Genomic DNA, 22,797 nt, shown 5'->3' with positions numbered 1-22,797 from the left:
TTTTTTTTAAATTATTTGTTTGGAACAAATTCAAAAAGTCAAGTAAATTATTTAAGTAATATAACTAATTGACGTAGAGTTCAGATAAAAATAGAAACCTAATTCCCTGAAATATATTAATAAATTTATTAAAGTAAACTAAAAAAATAAAACAAAATAACTTTTTATAGTTTTTATGAATGATTATAGTTAATAGTCAAACTTTTATAATGATTGGTCTTAATATTAATAACAAAATGTACTTATAAAGTATCTCACCAACATTAATGTTTTAGTTGATATATATCATATTTTTAAGCGAGATTATCTATATTTATTACTTAAGATGATTGTTTGAAAACAAAAATTTGAAACTTAAAAATTTTAATAAAAAAAAAAAAAAAATACCTTTTAGTCTAAGTTTTTCAGCATTAGCAAATATAGAAGGATTCCAAATAGGAATCTCATCATCCTTATCATTACTTGGAAGATGCAAATCCATTACTACTAAACTATGAATTAAGGCAAGCCAAATCATTGGCATTGACTTATAAAAAATATCTTAATTATTTCAAAATCAACTTGGCACAATTACTTAAATCAATTGGGGTATTTTAAAATTAAAAAGGTTATTGATTAAAAAAAAAATGATGAAACACAATACAAATAAGAAACATTAGTTATTTTAATTAAAAAATTAGATTCATAATCATTGAAAATTTATCCTTAAGCATATAAATTAAGTTAAATACATTAGAAACCAATATTCCATTAATATTCCTGACTTTACAAAGTAACACTAATGGTTTTTAAAGAATATTTTTCTATTTACTAATTAATTCTAAATGCTAATTGCTAACTTTGAATAATCTTTAATACTATTAGTAATATTAAAGATTAAACCTAGCTAAGAAACTTTGTTAAATCATAAAAAAACATTAGGCTTCTGTATTATATTGAAAATAAACTAAATAAAAATGTTTAATACAAATTAAAAAACTTATTTAAAAAAAATATTTTTTTAGATTTTTTTTTTATTCAACACACACATAAGGATACTCAAAATTATTAATTTAATTTTAAAAGGAAAATTGATACAATTTAGAGTTTTTTACTACTCTTAAAATTTTAAATTTACTTTCTCATTCTTTTTAAATATTTTTATTATTTAAAATTTACTAAAAAATTATAAAATTAGGCAATGATTTTGTAAAACAGCAAATTATTAATTAAAAATTAATTAGGTACATATTTATGCTATCAAATAAAAATCCATGTAATATTAAATAAGTAACAAACAATTAAAGATTTTCAATTTCAGTAAAGTATTATAATGGCGTTTATTTTTAATAACATTGGATGCATTAATAAGCTTGAATATTAATTTATGTCAAACATTTTTAAAACTAAATACCATCAAATGGGCCAACTTGGGTTCGTGATTAAATTTAGGGCAGTTAAATATTTTTCAGACTTTATCACTTAATTTTTGAGCACAAATATATTGTTTCTTAAAATACTTGTTAACATTTAATTAGAGCTGTAGATATATTATAGAAATATAAAAATCTACTATAATAGATATTTAACTGCCCAAAGTTGGTTCATTTGAAGGTACAGTCTAAACAATTACAACATCATAAAATATTTTATGCAGTAATAACACTGATTCGTAACGTTAAAAAACACCCTAGTAATAAAAAAAGTTATTAAATCAATTTAATTTAAAATAGGCCATACAAATTTTTTATTCTTGCAATTATAATCATATTTTTTTTAAATAATTAGCACGTACTTATAACTTTGATTCCTCCCAAAGGAGGATTTGGAGACGTTTTGTTGCCCTCAGCAAATGAAGTGGTCCTAGGCCTTCCACTCATGTCCACAAAACGTCAGTAGAGACCAAAAACAATTTACACTCAACACTATATCGTCGATTAAAACGTCGACACTTGGGTTTACATAATTCGGTATAAAATAAAGTTTACAGTAAAAAGTTATAAGGCAAAAAAAAGGAATGATCCGCAGAAACAAAAAAAGAAACGTGATTTATTACTCGTACTTATTGATAAAAAACAATATATTTATGATACGCCTATCTAGGCTGGTTCACGGCCCACATACTATGTTACCTGACAAGGGTAGTGGTGGTACATTAAAGAATGATTATCATAAGAATGGAAACATTAATCATAAAATAATTTGTTTTACATTAATATTATACATTTATAATATTATATTAAACATAAGCCCATAATCGCGAGTTTAAATATATGATCAGAACTTCTTTAACTTTATTTTAATCACAACTCCATTTTGGAAAACATCAGACGCACCAGACATTGACCCAATCGGAATAGTTCGGGACCCTTCTACTCATACCCAGTCAACAACGTCGACACCACCACGGCCCGCGCAAACCATCGGACAATGTCGAAAACGTGACTCTGACGTCAGTTAATTGCGTATTTCATATTCAACTCTGTATGCATTCATTGCAATTGAACTACAACACAGATAAAAAAATTTGTCGAAAAATGTTTTTTTTTTAATTCAAGTGTATTTATATATTTTTTCTTTAGTTTCAATCATTATTAAAAAAATTTTTAATTATTTTTCAATACACATGTGGTAGAAGAGAAGGGAAGTGGTATTCTTTCGATTTATAACACACAATTGAAAGACTGGAACATAACCTGAAAATATTATATGCGCATGGAGTAAACGATATTTTTTGGCGCCATACGTAAATTAAATAAATAAAAATTTAACTATGTGCGCCTAGAAAATTTTGTAAAATTGACATAAATTCCATATTTAAACATCATAAAATCTATTTAAAATGCAAATTTATCACGGGCGTGTCCAGGAAACTCACAAACGCCATTTTTAAAATTTTTTAATCATTATAATTACTAATTTATAATTATAAAACTATCTTATAATAAAAATGGTTTCAAAGTTTAAAATACCATATTTTAGTCTATCTTAAAAAATGTAAGATCTCATATTTTTACAACAAATGGTGTAAAAATTAAAAGTAAAAAAAAAACGGTTAATTAGTTTCCCTCCAAGTCGATAATATATGTTATTAATTCAAAATTTTTATAATTTATTGTTACTAATAAAATATCATAAAGTATATGTAATAAATCTTAGGCCAGATTCAAAAAATTAATATGTATATATATAAATGACATATAAATCAAAAACAAAAAAAGGAAGATCATTTAACATCAATCTATTACAAAATTGATCAATTTTTTTATTGCAAGACCTACATTTCATAAAAATACCTATTGGATAAATCTTTCAATTAATTCTTGCATCTCACAATCCCGAGATCGATTCTCATAGCCCTCAAAACTTGTTGCACTATTTCTACAAACTGCAATCTTATCTATTGAAAGCTACAAAAAAAAATGTATATATATATATATATATATACTTAGTGCCTCAACCCTAACTGACATATTCACTTGCTTTTCTTATGGTACATTGTTAATTAGGCTTAAGACTTATTTCAACTAGTTATAAAATAATATAATGTTTCATAGTGTATAAGATCTTTTAATAAAATATAACATATGGCAAAAAAATATGTTTGCATCTATTGTATTATATTTTTCAAAGAAAAGATTATGTTGAAAATAAATTAATGTTAAATAATTAAAGTTTTATATTAAGAAGAATATCAACAATTAATATTTTACAAGATTAAGAAAAATTGTAAAATTAACTTCAAATAAAAAGTGAATTATGGTGTTAGCCTTTTTGGGTCTCTTGGAAACATTGAAGTTTTTCTTATGTTGTCCAAACCTAAATACAACATAACAACTCTTTCTAAACCAATCCCGCCTCCAGCATGTGGTGGACAGCCATAACGGAAAGCATCTATGTAAGCTGCAATTTTTCCAACATCTAAAACAAAATTTTATTGAAAAACTAAAATAATAAAGCTAAAAACAAATATTTTGTCATACCAACACCATGATGCTTAACTCTTTCTGTTAAATAATTAGGATCATGTATTCTTTGAGCACCAGATAAAATTTCTTCACCTCTCATAAACATATCATAAGAATTTGATGCAATCTGTTTGAGATAAAATTAACATCTATTTTGGCAATAGTTAAATAATGCTCTACATAGTTAGTAACATGTTTATTTCATGAATTTTATGTACATTAAAATAATAAAAGTATGAATAAACCCATTTAACTATTAATGTCACATTTTATTCAAGTAGATGGAGGTTACATAAATATAAGATTATTACTTTTTATTCTCATAGCACTAATGTCTCGCTTTTACCAAAAATATGATCATAATTAATAAGAAATTAAAATTTAACTAAAGATATGTTGCTAAAAATAATTTAATCAATCCTATAGTATAAATATAAAATGTATTAAAAAATCTCAACATTCTAAAATTATTTATAAGTTTTAAAAAATTAATATTGTACACAGTTTAAAGAAAACTAATAAATATAAATTTATAAATAAAATACTGTATAAAATTAGTAATTCAAGTATGATAAATAGAATAATTATTTTTACAACAGGTAAAACTTACTTCAGAGTCAGGATCAGGCATAGTATAAAATGGTCGTACAGCAAGTGGATATTTATCTAATATGTAAAAATCTGTGTCATACTAAAAAAGAATTACCACTTTAGTTTGAAAATAAACATTTGGACAAAGTATAAATATAAAAAAAGAAAAAACATACTTTAGCTTTGATTAATCGTCCAAGTAATTTTTCATTAGGAGTTGATAAATCATCTTCATAACCAACATCAATACCTGCTTCACGAAGCATGTTAATTGCTGTAGGAAACTCAAGTTTTAGAGGTGGATCTAAAAATTTAAATGGCTCCACCTGATACTGTTGACAAACATCATCAATTTCCTTTTTATAACTAAAAAAAAAAATACAATTTTTACAAGTAATTTATTATTAGCAGCAATGAAAATGAAATAAAGTTTCTTTAAATTTTAATTTAATTGAAAAAACTTAAATCAAATGTTAATATAAGATCAATATAATCAATAATAAAAAATTTGGTGTTCAGACCTTCTTTCACTATTAATATGTATTACATCATATTCTGTAGATTGAAAATAAAACTTACTTTGCCATTAAACTTTATGTGATTTTTAATTTTCAAACAATCAGGTTTTAGAGAATTGCTACTCTACTTGATGCAACGTAATAATAAAATAGTGAACATTGTTTTTATTTATTTTAATAAGTTTTAATGATTATTATAAATATAACTCTATAAATAATAAGATGAATTTTTAATAAGAAAAAAGTTAATCATAAGTGAAAATCTATTTTGTATTTAAACATTTTTCTATCCTCATAAAAATTGTTATTTTACACATTTAAAGATAATATTTTTATATAATTTATTAATTTCCTATTTTGTCATAGATTCTAAATATAAAATTAATTTTTACATTTAAATATCTAAAACTAAAATTATTTTTTAAACAATTAATATTCTATATAAAAATATTTGTATTAATATATATATATGACACTTTACTTGTCTCTAAGTCCTTTAAACATTTGTGTAAATGTTGAACCAATAACATCAACCACTTCATGGTAATGATATTTAAATGCCATTTCCATGTCTAAGCCAACAAATTCAGTTAAATGTCTATGTGTATTACTGTCTTCAGCTCTAAAAACTGAAAATCAAATACTCATTAGTCAAGTAGAAATAAATATTTAATTGTTTTAGCAAAAAATTTTTAAATTATTTACAGAATGTACACACGCAAAAAAAAAAAAATGAAATTACTGGAAATTTAAATAATTAAATAACCTTAATATAAAATATCTTTCCTGATTATGAATACTTACAAAAATGTAAGCAACTATATGTATCAATATGTTTTTTTAATATATAAACATAATTTTATAAATTATAAATTTTTGACAAAATATTCAATACAGAGTATTCAGTAAGTAAGGATACAGGTAAATTATTACAATGAGAATAGAAATCCGTTTCCTTATTTCCTGAACACTCCATATAATATGTATAATTATGACATTTTTAGTACCTGCACCAACAGTAAAAACTTTGTCAAAGTCAGCAGCAATTGCCATTTGTTTATAAAATTGTGGTGATTGGGCAAGATAAGCAGATCCTTTGAAATATGATACTGTAAAAACATTTGCTCCTCCTTCACTAGGTGCATTTATTAATTTTGGAGTATGTATTTCTACAAAGCCCTGTTGAAAAAAATTAAATTTAGAATTTTTCTGTACTGAATAAATAAAGTTAATAATATATACTTTATCTGTTAATATATCTCGAAATAGTTTACAAACAGCAGCTTCTAAACGGAAGATAGCTTGGTTAGCAGGTGTACGTAAATCAATTACTCTATTATCTAATCTTGTATCTTGATTAACCTTTATATTTAATCCATCTTGGTCCTAAATAAATATTAATGAAATATTTTTAATTATTTTTATAGTAATTTATTTGTATGTACTTATTTATTTAATTAAAAATATATAATTTACATCATCTGCTTTTACAGGTCTAGAAGCATCTTCAATAAGAAGAGGCAACTGATTTGCAGCTTGACTGACAACCCATAGTTCTTCAACATGTAATTCAACATCTTTTTGTGTACATGAATCAATTTGGGAAGGTGTAATCATAACTTTTCCTTTGATATCCATAATAGACTCCTTACTTATACTAATTTATACAACAAAATATTAACAAAATTGTTTTAAGTGTTACTATTGATTAGAAAAAACTTATACCTGACATTTTAGTATCATTAAATATGAATTTTTAAGAAAAATATAATTTTATATAGATTATTTTAAATGTATTATAATTTATTTTTCCCTAAAATATTAATTTAATAATATCACACATATGATTTTAAATTCTATAGTGAGTGACAATCATTTTAAATTATTGTCACAAATGAGAAAATTTTTCTCATTTTCACCCAATATTTTACATTTCACATGAAAATTTTTTATAATAAATTGATTAATCAACAATTATTTAATCATTTATTAAACAGTTTTTAGTGACTCATGAAAAATTTATCAAATGAAAGTTACATATTGTTTTCCAATCAGTAATGATATATTAAATCTTCTTACTTTGAGCAAAACTTTACAAACTGTTTACTTATAGTATCAGAAACTACAGACAGTATTTGAACAGACCATTGTTGCTGTCTAACTACCATAAAGCATTGTTTACCTTCAAAAAATAAATGTTATAGTCGTTTTCTTTTTTTCTATATGAAGGTAACAAGTACTTAATTACCTTTTGCACGACTTGTATGTAGTCTACATCGTAACCAAACACTATTGTTGGCTAAAGCTGTTGTCAAATTTTTAATATCTACAAAAGTTTTGCTAGATATTTCAGAACTTTGTATCATTGCCAAAATCCCATATTTTCCTTTAGATATATCAGAAATGTCTTGTTCTACATCAACAGAAACCTAGAAAATAAAATTATTGCTCCTTACAAATTATTAATTTACTTGAAATAAAAATAAAATGGAAAAAATTAATTAAATATATGAATATTCAAGTAAACTAGTTATTAGTTTGTCATTTTCTAAAAATAAATTATCAATTTATTATTTAAAAACTTGTTAAGTACAAAATTTCTGAAATTGAAAAAACTAAAAAAAACTTTCCATATAATACATAATATTTTTTAATTTTATATTTTTTTAAAATAGTACTTAGTAAAATAACAATTTATTAATATTTAAATTTCTTTACAAATTCCATTAGTGTATAAAAAAATAATACAAATCTTTTATTTGACATATTTTTGTAATAAATGCCAATATTATCATAATTTATTCTTTAAAACATTATTACAACTATGATATTATTAAATAAAACAAATGTTTGATTAAATATACATTTTAATAAAAAGAAAAAGTAGAACAATTATTGTGTATTTTATTAAGTATGAAGTATTACTTTGTTTACAAACTGAATAATATGATATTTAAGTTTATTATCTATTACCTATTAAATAATAAAATATTATCTTAATAATGTAATTAATCAAACTTTTTGATCAAAATAATCATTTTTACTTCAGCTTATTAAAGAAATGTAAAGTAACTGATAAATTAATAATTTATATTTGTATTTTATATTTATGTATTTTACACAAGAATATAAGTTCCTAATTCCACCAAAACTTCAGTATTTTTACAGTTCTAGGAGGTTTTAACCTGGAACCTTCAAGTAAACATTAAACCATGTGTTTACATTCAAAAATAAAAACTTGAACCTTACTCATTATTATATCTTTTATAGATTTCTAAAATTAATCAAGGTGATGCAAAATTTTGATTTTTCAATATATTTTACCATAAAATTATAGTTACTACTTATCAGAGGTAGTCTTTTTTTAGGTTGAGTTGGAGAATGTAAGAGTATGGTATATCTCTAATAAAATATACAACCTTAGCAATTTTGTCTCTAGTCAGTAAACATAATATCTTATTTTGGTATTTCTAAGGACGTTTCTGTCTTTTATAATTACACAGAACCACAAAAATAATAAAGCCTATGATTTACAATATTTAGATGAATCTATCTATTATACATTGTGTAATTAAATTATTTACATGGTTAAAAATTCATAAAAAAATTGTTTTTTCTTATAACTTTCCAAATTTTATATAATTATATTATAAAAGTTATGCTAAATTTAGGACTTTTGCAAAAAATTTAACCTATTTTTAAGGCTTTTAAACTTGATTATAACAAAATGATAATTATAAAATTATAATTATAATTTTTAACTGTTATTTTGTAACCCTATTGTGAAAATCAAATTTTTTTCAAATTTTAATTAATTGCTTTAAAAATAATAAAATTTGAATAAAAACAATTTAACAATCTATGTAAAAAATAATCAATCAGAAACTATTTTACAAATTTTTTTTCTCCTACATTTTATTTATAAGTAGATGATAAATCAAACATTAAAACATATTACAGCTTTATATTATAAAATTAAAACCCAAAAATGAGTTTTTAGAATTTTTAACAAACAGAATTATATATTTATTACTTTACCTTAATCATATTTTTCTGTCAAAATTATTACCTGATTAATTCTTGCTTAAAAATGTAAATATTTTAATATGACACACACAATTATTTTATATACGTGAAGCTACAAATTCCTTATCCACCAACTTCTTACCATTAACATATTTCATATTAGTGATAAGAATGTATAACATGTTAGTTTTATTAAATTTCCAAATCATGTACTCATTTATAATATTTAAATTAATAACAATAACCAAACTAACATTTTGTGCTTTAATTTGACCTTTTTTCTCAGCCTTTGCTAATTGTTTTTCTTCCTTCTTCAATTGATTTTTAGATTTTACATTTTCATCACTAAGAAAAAAAATTATAATATTACAGTTTAATAAAAAAGAAAGAATATGAGATGACATAAACAACATTTTTTTTTTGAACTTTTATAAATAAAATTTATTTATAAAAGTTTTTAAAGTAATTTAATTACTCATGAAGATTATTTTAATGATAAAACCAACATATAATTTGAATAAATTAAAATAAATTTTGAATTTTACTAACCCATTAGAAATATTGATAGGTCTTGTGTTTGATCCCATATTGTAAGAAATAAATACACCTAAAAAATTATATAATAAATAAATATTTAATTTATATTGTTAAAAATTAAATGAACTAGATCTAATAATTAACTATATTAACTGAAGATAATATAAAATATATCCTTTATCATACTATTTTTGGCTGATTATACAAGAATTAACACTTTACAATCTCAACTCTGAAGTATGATAACATAAATAATTTACTAGTTTATTCATTTTATAATTTTAATTATAAGGAATATATTGCACAAATAATAGATAATTTCTATTTCTATTGATTAGTTGGGTTATGTCTTTTATTGCAATAAAAAAGAATTGGAACAGAATTGAGCAATTATCATTAAAATCAGCCATCCAATCACAGATATATATATATTATATCTATGCATGCAACAGAGCATCGGTTATTAACACAATTATTAGAATGTGTAAATTGCTCAATTAGATTTGCTGTGATAAATAAAAATAACTATTCAAAAGTAACTTACTATGTTAAATAATAAAAAATATTCTGTATTAAATTTAACTACTGAGTAATAGAGATTAGTTTTAACCATGTGTAGTACACTGTTATCTAATTTTTATTGATAAATTCTTGTTATCACGAATGTTAACACATCAACGTATATAATTCATAAAACCATTATTATTCACTTTATATGATAATAATATTTTCCGTAGAGAGCCAATCTCAAGATACCTCCCCAAGGCCTATATAGGTTATAATCCCTAGTTTTCACTGTATTGTCAACTATTTTTGTGTACTTTTTTTCCACAAATATTTTATTTTTCAATAGTTATAGATTTAAAATGTTTTTAATATTTATTGGTTTCTCAATTTATGGGATTAAAATCTGAAATCGTTCGGGTACACTTTTGTCGCCTAGACGTAAATATATTTAAGAATTTTGCATACTTAATAGTTATGAAAATGTTCTGATAATACAAGAAGTATAGTACCTAAGTAATTTAATAAAACATTTTATCAAAAAAATATATCCGATATTTTTTTGTCAAAGGATAGTATTTTTTTACTTTTAAAATGATTTTTTTTTTTTGATTTTACAAAATATAATTTGTTTGTCAAATGCTTCATTTTTTTAACAAAAATTATGTTATAGTAACAAAAAAATATAAATAATTTATCAATAAGTATATTTGACGCATTAAAAATGCATTTTATTGGGAATTTTTTTGCATCCAAGCTAAATTAATAGTTCGGTTGTGTTATACGAGTCGAATTCTACAAAACCAATCCAATCAACAAATTATCACTTTATAAATTGAAGAATTTCCCTATAATTAGTAAATTATAATGCCCGCGCCTACGATTAATGATCAAGTGTGGTCACATGTTTTCTATTATATTAGTAGAAAATCTAAAAATTAAATGTGAGTTATATAAAATATTAGTTAAAAGTTACACTCGACAACATTCATTTTCAAAATTATAAATCGTTCGTGTCATAAATCTTTAAGAATACCGCTGTTATTCTCACGTTCATAATCAAGTTTAATTAAAATAAAAAAATTTTATAATGTTCTAATGTTCAATCTAATGTTAAAAAAAAAGTTGCAAATATTCTTTTTTTGTATCCTCGCGGACGTCCATAGTGTAACTATAGGCTATAACTTTAAACATAAATCAAATGAACCAATCGTTACAAACCTCACTGAAGTAGCGTTGTCAGGAAGATTTTAATTCATTGTTTATTCCATGGGAAAAAAACAATTGTTTTAATATGCATGTCAAAATAATTAAATTATTATTAATTTCACTTTATTTTTAAATAAATATTAGCATTATAAATTTGCTCATTTTTTCGTACTACTATAAATAAAAAATAATAAGTAAATTCATAAATTCTAAAGCATAAGTGTGTCACATAACAAGATTTTATTGTTATAAAATATATGATAAAAAAAATTGATTTGTGTTCATATCAAGTTATAATTCGCAGATTCGCATTATACTTAAATTAAATTATTCGGCAATCTAGTTTATAAACATTTTTTAATCAATCTAAAAACGTTCTTTAATTTCAAAATTTATCACCTGCATGTTTCAAAATATGTTTTAAATTATAATTAACAAAAATGATTCCTATAAATATATATATATACCTAAATTAGATCTAATAAATATAATCCAACTCATTTATAATACACAAATACAGTGAATTAGTGACTTAATTAGGATTTCATCTTGGGGAAATATATACAATACAATTTTTCAATATCTCTACAAACAAAAGAAAATTATATCTTTGCCATATAATTAATTTTATCATGGAGAAATATATCCCATACCCACCTTTATACTTACATCAGTGCAGTGATTTCTAATATCGAATGTAATAAAATAATTTAAACATTTTGTTATATCAAAATAGGAATAATAGGAGAAGTTATTATATTGAGTATTAATCAATTTTTCATAACATAGCAATAAAAAAAGGCCAACAAAACTTTGATAATAAGTTCAAACCAAACGTTCTACTATAACGCTTCTTACGATTTTTTATTAAAAATAAAGGAATTGATCAAAGATATTTAAAAATATCTCCATTAATAACAAAGAAATGTCTGCATATTTTAACCGTATTTTTCAAATAAAAATAATTGATTGTTTTTAATAAACTTATTGCTCCATGTAAATCAGTTTGGTATAATAGCTAAGTGCAGAAGGCAACGGAAACCACTGCACTTAGATTTCCCGAGGATATACCAGTCCAGTTGATATTAACCAACCTAACGGTTGTAAAACAGAAAAAAAAATAGCTTTATCAAATCAAAGACCTTTCTAAACTTTTTACTCTACATAATATTTCTTGTGTTTATACCGTTCTACATCGCTCATATCGTTGTGAATAGTTTGATTCAAATACGGTAATAAACTAATAGGTTTTTCAAAAATGAAAAAATGTTTTTTTCCATTAGAGGGTCTTAGCATAATAATATACTTACTGCAACTTTTGTATAAAATATTATATAATTAAAGTCAATTAAGCGAAAGTGTAATCTATCTTTATTTTAAGATTTTAATTAAAGTATAGTTGTTTATGTACAAAGAAAATGATTTGCAATTCATTTATTTAAAAAAAATTCGCCAATGAATATTATTTTACACTTTGTTGGGCATTATGATAATTTTATTATGAAACTAGGAAATAACTCAAAATTTGAATTAATATATAAATGTGCGCATTATAGATTTGTTTGAAGGCTATAACAAAATTTTCCAGAGATAAATGGACTTGTATAATATTTAAATAACAAAAAAAAATAGTCGAAACGTGATAACTGAGTAAGTAATCGAGTGTCCTTCAAATTTAAGGCCAGGTGTCCCGTAAAATTGTTGTAGTTTAAAACATGCGACAAAAATGATAATTGCATTTTGCGATAGTGAAATTAATTGTAAATGTATAAAATCCGATAACAGCTGATTCTATTTAACGAACGTTGTAAGATAACGAGATTACTTGAAAATACGATTTAGCACACAATAAGGAATAAAGCAACGCATACTGTGGTGGGAGGAACCGGCCGGAGTATCGATTGTTTAGCTCCTCCTCCGTCGGACGATTTGAAACAATATTGTTGAACAGTAGTCAGGTACAGTCACCATTACGGAGATGGGTAACGGGGTGTAAAGAGAGGGTTGTATAGTCGGCACAAGTCCCGATGACTTAGAACAGCTGACTACCTATGCCGCGGTTGTGACGTCACGAGTGGACGCTGCGATAGACAGGCCGCGTCCTCATGAGTCGCGCGCGCCACCGCGTACTGTCGGCTATCCCCCACATACACACGTTTCTAGTAACACGGCCTCGCAACCGCAGCTGCTGCTGTTTTACACACGGACACAGTGCTGCGATTCCGCGTCTGTCCATTCGTTGCGCGGGGTATTGCCGCAGCCGCAGCCGCCGTCGTTAGATTTTTTCTTTTACGTTAGACACTCTGTAAGAGTATTTATATTTTTATTTAATATCACGCAACTGTTGTTAGTCAGTCGTTCGCGAAACATTAAGAGGTCCGTTTCGTCATCAGTGAATAAGAAATAAATTTGAATTTCGGACGTTGCGTTTTAAAACACGGGAGGCGACGAGAAAGTAAAAGGAAATCATTACGTTTGCGGTAAACGGCAGTTGTTCTTACACTTGAGATTTACTTGGAATAAATATTGTTTAAACACATTAGTATTTTAAATGTAATACCACCGAATATCGATTCGACGGACGATGGCAACAAATTAACGTTATTAAGGACATCGGCATGTGACCAGAGGTAAGTGGGTCAGGATCGTGGCTGATATAAGTTTGATATTATAATATTATAGTGGTGCAATATGTTCTACTTTTTTATCGGCGTTTTAACAAACATTCCCCCGGGGTGCGCTCTTTCTGCAGGTATTCGCAAACCGACAACGTTCAAATTTGAAATGCATACTTGCTGCAACATTTTTTTTACCGTACACTGATTAACTTCTCTGTGGATCGTTATTGTTTAAGACATATAATAAACCGTACGGGTTTCTTAAATGTTTGTTTTTATTTTTTAGATTACGAGGCATTTTCATATCTTTTTCGTTTAGTTCATGGTCGCCCTACTACAGCTGTAATCTTGTACTTGACATTAATGAAACAGTTTTTATTAAAAACGTAATCGTTTCTCCCGCGTGTGTGTGTGTGCGTGCGTGAGCGGCGTGTTCCACTTCCATTCGCTAACGCAGATAGTTTCTGTTCGTCGTTATATCTGTTGAGTGTTCGGGTGCCTTTCAAACAGATTTTTTCGGACTTCGTTTGTCTTCTGTTCGAATTTCGCGCCTACGATGATTGTTTTTATTGTATGTGAGCAATTACATCAGCGTCTACTCTACGAAAATTCTTAAATAACATTAAGACATAGTTGTCACAAGTTGTTCAGTATTTAATTCAGGTAAAAATAATTTAAGTTATCTTAGGATTTAAACGTTTACTTTTTCAAACTTTGGCCTGATGTATTTCGTTTAAAAATTTTTGTCGTTAAAACATTGTGTACCACTGAGGTATTTTATGAAGTGTTCAGCTGTGGTATTGTTGTAGACAATTTCGAATTGCATAAGTTTCAAGTTTAAACAAAACGAGTGTTCAAGGTTGACACTCATGGACATATTTTTAAAATAGTCATAGCTTGCTTATTATATGTTGTTTCGTGTTCAATATAATTATTGTTTTGTATTTTGATAAAATTTTTAAGATATGAAAGAATCATGAAGTTAAACAATTCTTGGCAAAATGAATCAAGAAGTCCACCTAATTAAAATAATGAGAAAGTTACTACAGTGTGCAACATTTCTCCCCACTTAATTACATGTAGAATATTCAATCATCAATTCCATGTGTAATTATTTTTTAAATCATTTTTGCATAATTTTTTTTTTTAGTTAACAAGTTTTTATTTTAGTAAAAGTTTTTAATTTCATTGACCTGGTATTGAAAGAAAACAGACTTTGTTAGTTTAGGATCCATTTACTATGTATATCATTCAGATCATTTAAATTATTTTCAGAAGCAATTTGGAAAATATTGAAATGGAACAGAGTAATGAGAGGTGACATAAAATATGGGTGTTGCCGCTTTAAAAATGCTATTGCTAATGAAATGGTATAAATAAAAATTTAGAATAGTTTCAATTATCCTGATTCTTACCTTAATAATACATTAAAATGACAATTATTAAAGAAATTAATTTTTTTATGTATTTTGTATTAAAATATTCAGTCTCAAATAGTCATATTTATTATCTCAATCACTACTTGGTTATTTAGATATTGATAAAAGATTCAACATTTAGTAATGAGAATACAAAATTCAAATTAAATTTTAGGCTGTTAAAATCTAATAAGCATTATTCAGGCAACTAGTTGAGATATTTCTTTACTATTTATTTTCTTGACCTTGTTCTTATACTAGAAGTTCATTTGAAAATAATCTAAAGTAGAAAATAATTATAGAAGTTTGATGAATGAGTTCAGAAAGTGTCTAGTAAAGATAATGTTTATCATAACAATAAATATCAAAATTAGAACTGCTACCTATTATATTCCTTAAGATACACCACATTTGAAAAAAAAAATTTATATGTTCAGTTTAGTTCAGTTAAATGAAATATAAGCAAATTCAGTTTGAAAGTGATATTTAAGTATGATAGTATAACACGTTAAAAAATTATGATAAAAAAATCATAGTTGTATCAAAATTTATCATTTTGTTATTATACATTTAATCCATATAAAAAGCTTTAATCTTAATTAGTCTTTAATCAGTGACTGAATAATCAAGTAATATGTTCTGATTTTTATCTTTATGAAAAAGTCTCAAATTTGAATATAATATCATTTTAAACTTAATGTTCAGTTAATTTTCTTTTTTGACAGAACAATTTTGAATATAGCAGAAAATTTAAAAAAATTAATAAAATGTAATTTACAGAAGTCAAATGTTTGGCCAAGTGATTTCAATATGTATTGATGCTATAGGTAAGGTGTTGAACTCTCAGTGATGGGTTTGATTGAGAGTTAAGAGTTTGAATTTTGTCTATTAAAATTGGTTAATCTTTTATATATTATGAAGGGGGTGTATTGGAAATTCATATCAGCTGTCCTTTAATATGATTTCCCTATTGAAATATCTAAAAAAGTAATTAGGTTGAAAACCTTGGCATTTTAAAGTTTGAGAAACTAGTTCCTTACATTTCTTTTTTACTTTGGATTTGTATGTGTGTATACTTATAATTTTGATAAGTTATGGATAAAAATTATTAATTTAATTATAGAGATGAGATTACGTGGTTATAAGATTTTATAAATGAGTAAAAATATAATCCAAGATGGATGTAACTTATATTACTTATGAAGTTTTCTTCAACGTCAAATATTTGTCATCAAAAAATCATATTTTCAAATATGATTGCCTGCTTAAACATTTGGCGCTTATTTTAAAAATTGGGTAAGATAAATATTTTTTTTGAAAGATTTTTAATCTTTTAATTTAGATCTATATTTCTAGCCATTCATTCTAGTATTTACTTGTCATAAAAGTGTCGTTATATTGTAATTATCCTAAATTAATTTTATCTTATTTTTAAAATCAATACAATACAAATATATTTAAATAATAAAGATACATTTATATAATTAGGATAAAAGTATTAAATGACAATTGATAATTTCTTTTTATTTAATATAATATCACTTATTGCAAATTATTGTTTTTATTTAAATCTATGTTAAAAATATATTCTGCTTTTATTAGCAACTCATTAACTCTTTTGAATATATAAGTATAACTGTATATAGAGTAAATTTCTTTTTAAAATAACCCATATAAAATAAATTTATGTGTATTTTGATTTTCAGATTAGTTTTTGACACTATTCATTGATATTAAGTACTTACAACTATGAGCATTAAAGTTAGCCCAGAAAGTTTATGTCAAAATGGAGCTTTTCAATGTTTTAGGCCTGTAAAAGCTTTAATGTTATTTAGTCAACGTAGAAATTTATTAGAAGACAACCAACATTTTGGTAAAAAGATAAAAAGACCAGGAAGCTGGTCAGAAAATTCTTCTCAAAATATTGAATTACAACTCACAGTAAGTAAAATTGTTGACAATTTTTTATTACTATTAATTTCAAATAACCCATAGTTTGTTGTGTTACTATAAGTCTGGAAAATTCTTAAATGACAAATTATCTAGAAATGCTTTTAACTCTACTCTTTTGAAAAACTTTTTTTTTTTTTTAAGTCATACTTGAAACTTGACTTCTCTTTGTGTTAAAGTAACACATACTTTTTTTAATGTCTTGCATTGTTATAACTGTTATATTGTTTTCTAACCATAAGTTATTATAATTTTCTTATCATAGTAAATTTTTGTATTAAAAAAATGTTATAAAAAATAACACTAATGGTAGGTTGATGATTTATGTTATCTTTTTGTTTTCAAATTATTTTTTAATTACCTACAGTTGATTTGTTGAGTATTATTATTTTATTTTATGTTTGAATTCTTATTGTGAGTCACATATGCATCTCAAATACAAATATAGAATCATAATATTTAATAATAATTAAATGTATTGGTTAAACCATAAATAACAAGATTACTTCTATTATTTTTCAGTGCAAAAAAACCTATCTTAAAGATACATCACTATGGTCAGATATGCAGTACGATATAGAAGATACAATTGATGAGTCAAAATATTTTCCACCAAAAAAAAGATTTCTAGAAAAAGCCGAAATGGTAAGAACTTTATAATGTACTAGCTTATTAATGTTTATTTTTCATATATGATATTTATTGTTTATAATATAAAATTCAAACTGAATAAGTTGTCACCTTAATTCTAAGTGGTATAATGCTTTGAAATACAATTTTATTTTTATATTTTGTTTTTTGTAAAATATTACAAATATTACAATATAATAATTTAATTACTTTTGGCATAGTATTGTGCCTACTGTTAATTATATGGAACTTAAATACCTCAAAAGTTATATTAAAAAGTTATTTTATAGTAGACTCTATAGATTTCACTATTTACCTTTGCTTATTTGAGTTTCTAACAGTTTTTTTTAATTTTTTTTTCTATTTGGAGATTTACCAAAAATTTATTTGTATGTGAAATAATTTAATCTATAGGTATTGCCAAAACATTGTTATTTCTATATATTACAAAAAATGCATTAGTTTTGAAGTTAATTTCAGATTTGTCTGATTCTACCAGTAGAAAAATAACAAATGGTTAACTTATTAAATTCATTTTTTGTTTAAATTTCTTCATCTTAAACACTACTCCTTGATAGTTAATTATATGATGAAAAAACTATTTTCTTTTATCATTTAGAGTGTTTTAGAAAATTTTTGATAAATTTTCCCTCATGACAAAATCTATATACCTTGAAAAACTTAGTATATTAAGTATAGTTAATATGAAGAAAATAGTAAATTATGTATTTTAGTTCTATTTTTCATAATTTAATTTGTCCATTTTTCCTTTACTAGGAAGCTGATAGTGGTGAAATAAATGAGAGTAATAATTCTAAACGCATTATGGTAATGGATCCTGATTACTTAGGTGTATCTACAAAATGTCTTAAAGAAACAATATTACAATATCGTAATGCTATTGAAGCAGAATCAAATAGGTCAAATACTAAAGCAACAGAGTTCCTATTTCGTACTTTTGGCAGTGTTATTAAGAACAATAATTTAGATACTGAGAAAAATAAAAATCTTAGTAATAAAGATACTCACAATTCAAAGGCTGAATCTTATTATCGCTCTGGTTTCAAAAAATTTACATTAAGACGTATTGAAGAAGATTCTAACGATTCTAACTCAACTACACATTTAGAACCTGCACAAATTGAACAAGCCCCAGAAAAACTTATTGAAGAACCAAGAGGAAAGAAAAGTAGAGCTTGTAAAGGAGTTCGATACCAACAGTTCATGAATGATACTTTATCTAAACGACAAAATAAAAAAATGTAATTATTAAAATTTGTTATTTTAATTCTGACTTAAATTTATAGTACTATTTATATTTTTAGGGGACCAAAAAATTTACCTACATTAGGTACTATAACTCAACGGCGAAAAGGAAGAAAAAAACATTTAAAAGAAGCAAACGACAAACAGGAATCAATACTTTGTGTAACACTGCCAGCTCAATCCCGTCGTGAAACAAGAAATAGTATAAAAGCTGCCACCGCATTACAAAAAAAAACAGATGAGTCAAATGATAATAATACAAAAATTGAAATTGAAGAAACGTAAGTAAAAATTTTAATTATTATTTTTCAATTACAATAAAAACAATTGTACTCATTTTAATTATATATTTTTTTTCTTATTGCAATTTAAACTTGTAAAGTCATTTAACTATTAATAAAAATTTTTATTTTTATTTTTTATCACCTGTAAAATTACTATTACTTATTTTACCAACTTGTCCCAAAAACCATCCAAATATATTTCTTAAAGTTTAAATGTAAAAAAGAAAAAATTATTAATAATTATATGATTTGTTATATATTTTTTTTATATGTAGTTCTAAAGATGAAACCATTGATGTAACTTCTAATTCTATCCAAGTTATTCCAAAAAAACGTTTCAGGACAGAGTATGTTAAATTATTTTTTATTATTAATAATAATATTCTTATATAATAGAGTAGACTAATGTATTAAGAGTATAAAAATAAAAAAGTTTAAAAGAAAAATATCGGTTTTTTTATCATCTATTTTTAATTATTTGAAAATGTAAATAAATTTAAAATTATATAAAAAATTTTAACTCAAGGAGCCACAACAATTGCTAAAATGTTGTGGGTATATATTTCAGAAAAAATATTACTATTATCAATGCTTAACATACTAAGAATTTAATAATATGTTGAATTGATAATATATTATAAAACATTAAATAACCCAAAATTTTTGTACAAAATGTGTTGCTAAAATGTATTGTATAAACAAAATATCAATATGCAAATATTTTAAAAAAGTAACAATACATGGTGAAATAAAAATTGCTTAATTTTTATTGTAACTAAAAAAAATGTTATTCTTCTAACTTTGATGAATTATTTTTTATGGACTTGATGATTTTAGACAGTAGTTAGTTCTGTTTTAAAGGTTATCCAACAATAAATTCTATGTTTATTCTACACAAAAAAATTAATTTGAAAACAATTTAAGATATTTGAGTTTAACTATTACCAAAAATAATTGCTGTTTTTTTTTATTTGTAATATTCCTTTCTGGATGCTCAATTACTGCATTAGCTATTCTATTTCTTCTTTACTTAAATTTTGATTTATTAATATTAGTATAAATTTGAAAATTTCAAAATATAAATTCAATTTTTAGAGATTACAACTGCAAAGAAATTATTATCAATGAAACTAAAAGACTGTCTTCTCCAGTGTCCTCAGATTCTAATTCTAGTAGATTATCAAGTCCCGAATCAAATTGTAGTAATAATTCAACTTTAGTCCATTACAAGAAACGAGTATCAAGAACTTTTGTGGAAAGTCAAAATGATACAATGAGTAAGTACTTAACATTACTTTTACTAAATATTTCATGATTTAGTAATATTTCATTTTATATTATCAGATTGTTTCTTACCTGATCCAAATGTCAATCTACAAACTTTGGCTGATGTTGCTCTTCGTAGCATTCCATTTTAAACTAAAGGTAAATTGTTTTTTGTATTTTTTATAATGTAATATTACTAAAACTTTAATACTCTAATGTAGTTAATATGTTACTTAATATTAATAATAAATACAAAATTTTTTTAATTAAATAAGTTAAAAGTTATTAAAATAGCCAAAGAAATCATAAAAATATCTGGGTTTTGATGATTTTACTCAGAATCTTTAAAAATTTAAAAACCTATTTCCAAAATTGTAACCAAAGATTAATAAATATAATGGGAGATTAATTAAACCATGTGCCCCATATAAATAATGTATACCTACACCCTTTAAGCTATGTATAATTTATTTTTATTGGATTTAATTGTTAATGGTTATATATATTTTTAAACTTGCATTTTATTTTTCAGTTACAGCAAAATATTGAATTTATAAATGGTTCAGAGGCTAACTGATATATCAATACAGCAATATCTAAACTATTTTATCTACCAAATTTAGTTTTAAATTCTTTAACAAATTATTAGACCAATTTATTGAAATTCGTTTTGTTTGATTTTATTTTGTATTTTTATCAAACTATGATATTATATTTTTGTGTATTCAATCATACATATACTTCTAAGTATAATGAAATTAATATTACATTTTAATGTACTGTTTAAGTTTCTTAAAGAAATGGTATTTATTTCCTATAATAAGAAGTTTTATATTGCTCAAGAAAATATTTATGATAAAACACTTGACAAGCAATGATAATTTTACATGTGTATTGTGACTTTTAGATGTTGATTATTGCTCAAAGTTATAATTTGGTTAACTTGTTCAACAAATTATTATCGTTGTCAAAAACTCAGAAAAAAATTTCCTTATTTTTTCTCTGTATATAATGTTTTCCATATCGCGGATTATATTAATAGATTTTATTTTATCAATGTATGTTAAATAAAAAAAATTCTGTTTGATTTGTATATTTTGAACAAAATTTTCAAGTAATTTTGTAATAATGTATAATTGATTTTATTTAATTAAATTACATTTTCTGATATGTTTCTAAACTGATTGTATGTTGTAAATATTATTGATCTCGAATTGTGTATTCCATTAAATCTTTAAGTTATTTAAGCACATTCGACTATACTTAAGAGACTTAGTTAAATTTATATAATTAAAAATTTTAGTAACTTTTGCAGTAAATCACTGCCATCAAATGACTTCAAAAATCTCTCGTAAAATATAATGTTTAATTTATCAACGCTTATAAAATAATCATTACAATTTATATATATATAATTTTTTTTTTCATTCTCATATTTTGCTTATAACTATATTGATTTTTCTCAGTTTTACCATTTTTCTACCATTTATGTTAGTCCAATACTTATATATTATGATCACCCAAAATGTCAATTTTATAGTTACGAGTTCCTTTATTTTTACATTTCCTCTAAGTTATACCAATGTTATTGTTATAGTTATTTTTGTGTTATTATTAAACAGTATTCAATTTCTGCCTCTTAATTTAATTTTTTTTTTTTTGTATTTTGTTCATGTCATAATGATGTATATTTAAATGTTACAACTTCACTTGTAACTAAAGAAGAATAATTATATTAAAGTAAGCAATAATTTTCAAAAATCTTTATTTAAATTACTAAATATCAATATTTTATTATGAATTATTTTTTATGTTGTGTTTGTTATTACAATTTGATGATCGTATTGTTACATTGAAGTTTGTAAAATAATTTGTTTTTTCTTACAATTAATAAATGCTGTGTTTAATTTCTATATGTAGTATACTTTTTTTGTTCATTCAAAATAATATATTGTTCTTATTAAGTTACTTCGTTATTTTAAATTTACTAATTTTTTTTTACTGATATTGTCTATTTAAAATATCTATATTAG

The 22,797-nt window shown here is 23.9% G+C and overlaps 3 protein-coding genes across 18 annotated transcripts in view; 1 reads left to right on the top strand and 2 right to left on the bottom strand.

The window, feature by feature from the left end:
* LOC126904479 (glycogen synthase kinase-3 beta) overlaps nt 1-22,797 on the bottom strand; it is a 44,171-nt gene that overhangs the window by 9,771 nt on the left and 11,603 nt on the right. The window contains exon 1 of one of the 2 annotated variants that reach the window (XM_050683547.1): nt 1,775-2,324. The exons of the other annotated variant lie outside the window; for it this stretch is intronic. Coding sequence (XP_050539504.1) covers nt 1,775-1,859 — 85 coding nt within the window. The 5' untranslated portion in view covers nt 1,860-2,324. Of the gene's footprint in view, nt 1-1,774; nt 2,325-22,797 lie in introns of those variants that run through there. 2 annotated transcript variants of the gene reach the window in all.
* Nucleotides 3,579-10,293, bottom strand: LOC126904474 (aspartate--tRNA ligase, cytoplasmic). Of its 3 annotated transcripts, none has more exons than XM_050683524.1 (13): nt 10,164-10,293; nt 9,632-9,689; nt 9,337-9,427; nt 7,305-7,485; nt 7,136-7,238; nt 6,533-6,713; nt 6,299-6,442; nt 6,064-6,235; nt 5,538-5,685; nt 4,715-4,904; nt 4,558-4,638; nt 3,963-4,074; nt 3,579-3,900 (listed from the first exon to the last, which is right to left on the bottom strand). In XM_050683524.1, exons 2-13 carry the CDS (start codon nt 9,667-9,669, stop codon nt 3,737-3,739), a joined length of 1,605 nt encoding a protein of 534 aa, XP_050539481.1. In that variant the 5' UTR covers nt 9,670-9,689; nt 10,164-10,293; the 3' UTR covers nt 3,579-3,736. The 3 variants fall into 3 exon arrangements, with proteins under 3 accessions (XP_050539481.1, XP_050539480.1, XP_050539483.1); XM_050683523.1 differs by lacking the exon at nt 10,164-10,293 and adding an exon at nt 9,773-9,818; XM_050683526.1 differs by lacking the exon at nt 10,164-10,293 and adding an exon at nt 9,764-9,782.
* On the top strand, nt 13,491-22,677 carry LOC126904476 (uncharacterized). 13 transcript variants are annotated; one of them, XM_050683531.1, is made up of 13 exons: nt 13,492-13,962; nt 14,237-14,613; nt 14,914-15,057; nt 15,229-15,320; nt 16,492-16,664; nt 17,075-17,309; nt 17,841-17,963; nt 18,726-19,210; nt 19,274-19,495; nt 19,774-19,845; nt 20,594-20,775; nt 20,843-20,923; nt 21,297-22,677. In XM_050683531.1, exons 6-12 carry the CDS (start codon nt 17,118-17,120, stop codon nt 20,914-20,916), a joined length of 1,350 nt encoding a protein of 449 aa, XP_050539488.1. In that variant the 5' UTR covers nt 13,492-13,962; nt 14,237-14,613; nt 14,914-15,057; nt 15,229-15,320; nt 16,492-16,664; nt 17,075-17,117; the 3' UTR covers nt 20,917-20,923; nt 21,297-22,677. The 13 variants fall into 13 exon arrangements, with proteins under 13 accessions (XP_050539496.1, XP_050539490.1, XP_050539497.1 ...); XM_050683528.1 differs by having other exon boundaries at nt 15,226-15,320; XM_050683539.1 differs by lacking the exon at nt 16,492-16,664 and having other exon boundaries at nt 13,491-13,962.

Source organism: Daktulosphaira vitifoliae, unplaced genomic scaffold (assembly GCF_025091365.1).
Source record: "Daktulosphaira vitifoliae isolate Bord-2020 unplaced genomic scaffold, ASM2509136v1 Scaffold_4, whole genome shotgun sequence".
NCBI lineage: Eukaryota > Metazoa > Arthropoda > Insecta > Hemiptera > Phylloxeridae > Daktulosphaira > Daktulosphaira vitifoliae.
The sequence above is the reverse complement of the archived record's forward strand: the minus strand, read 5'-3'. Positions and strand labels throughout refer to the sequence as shown.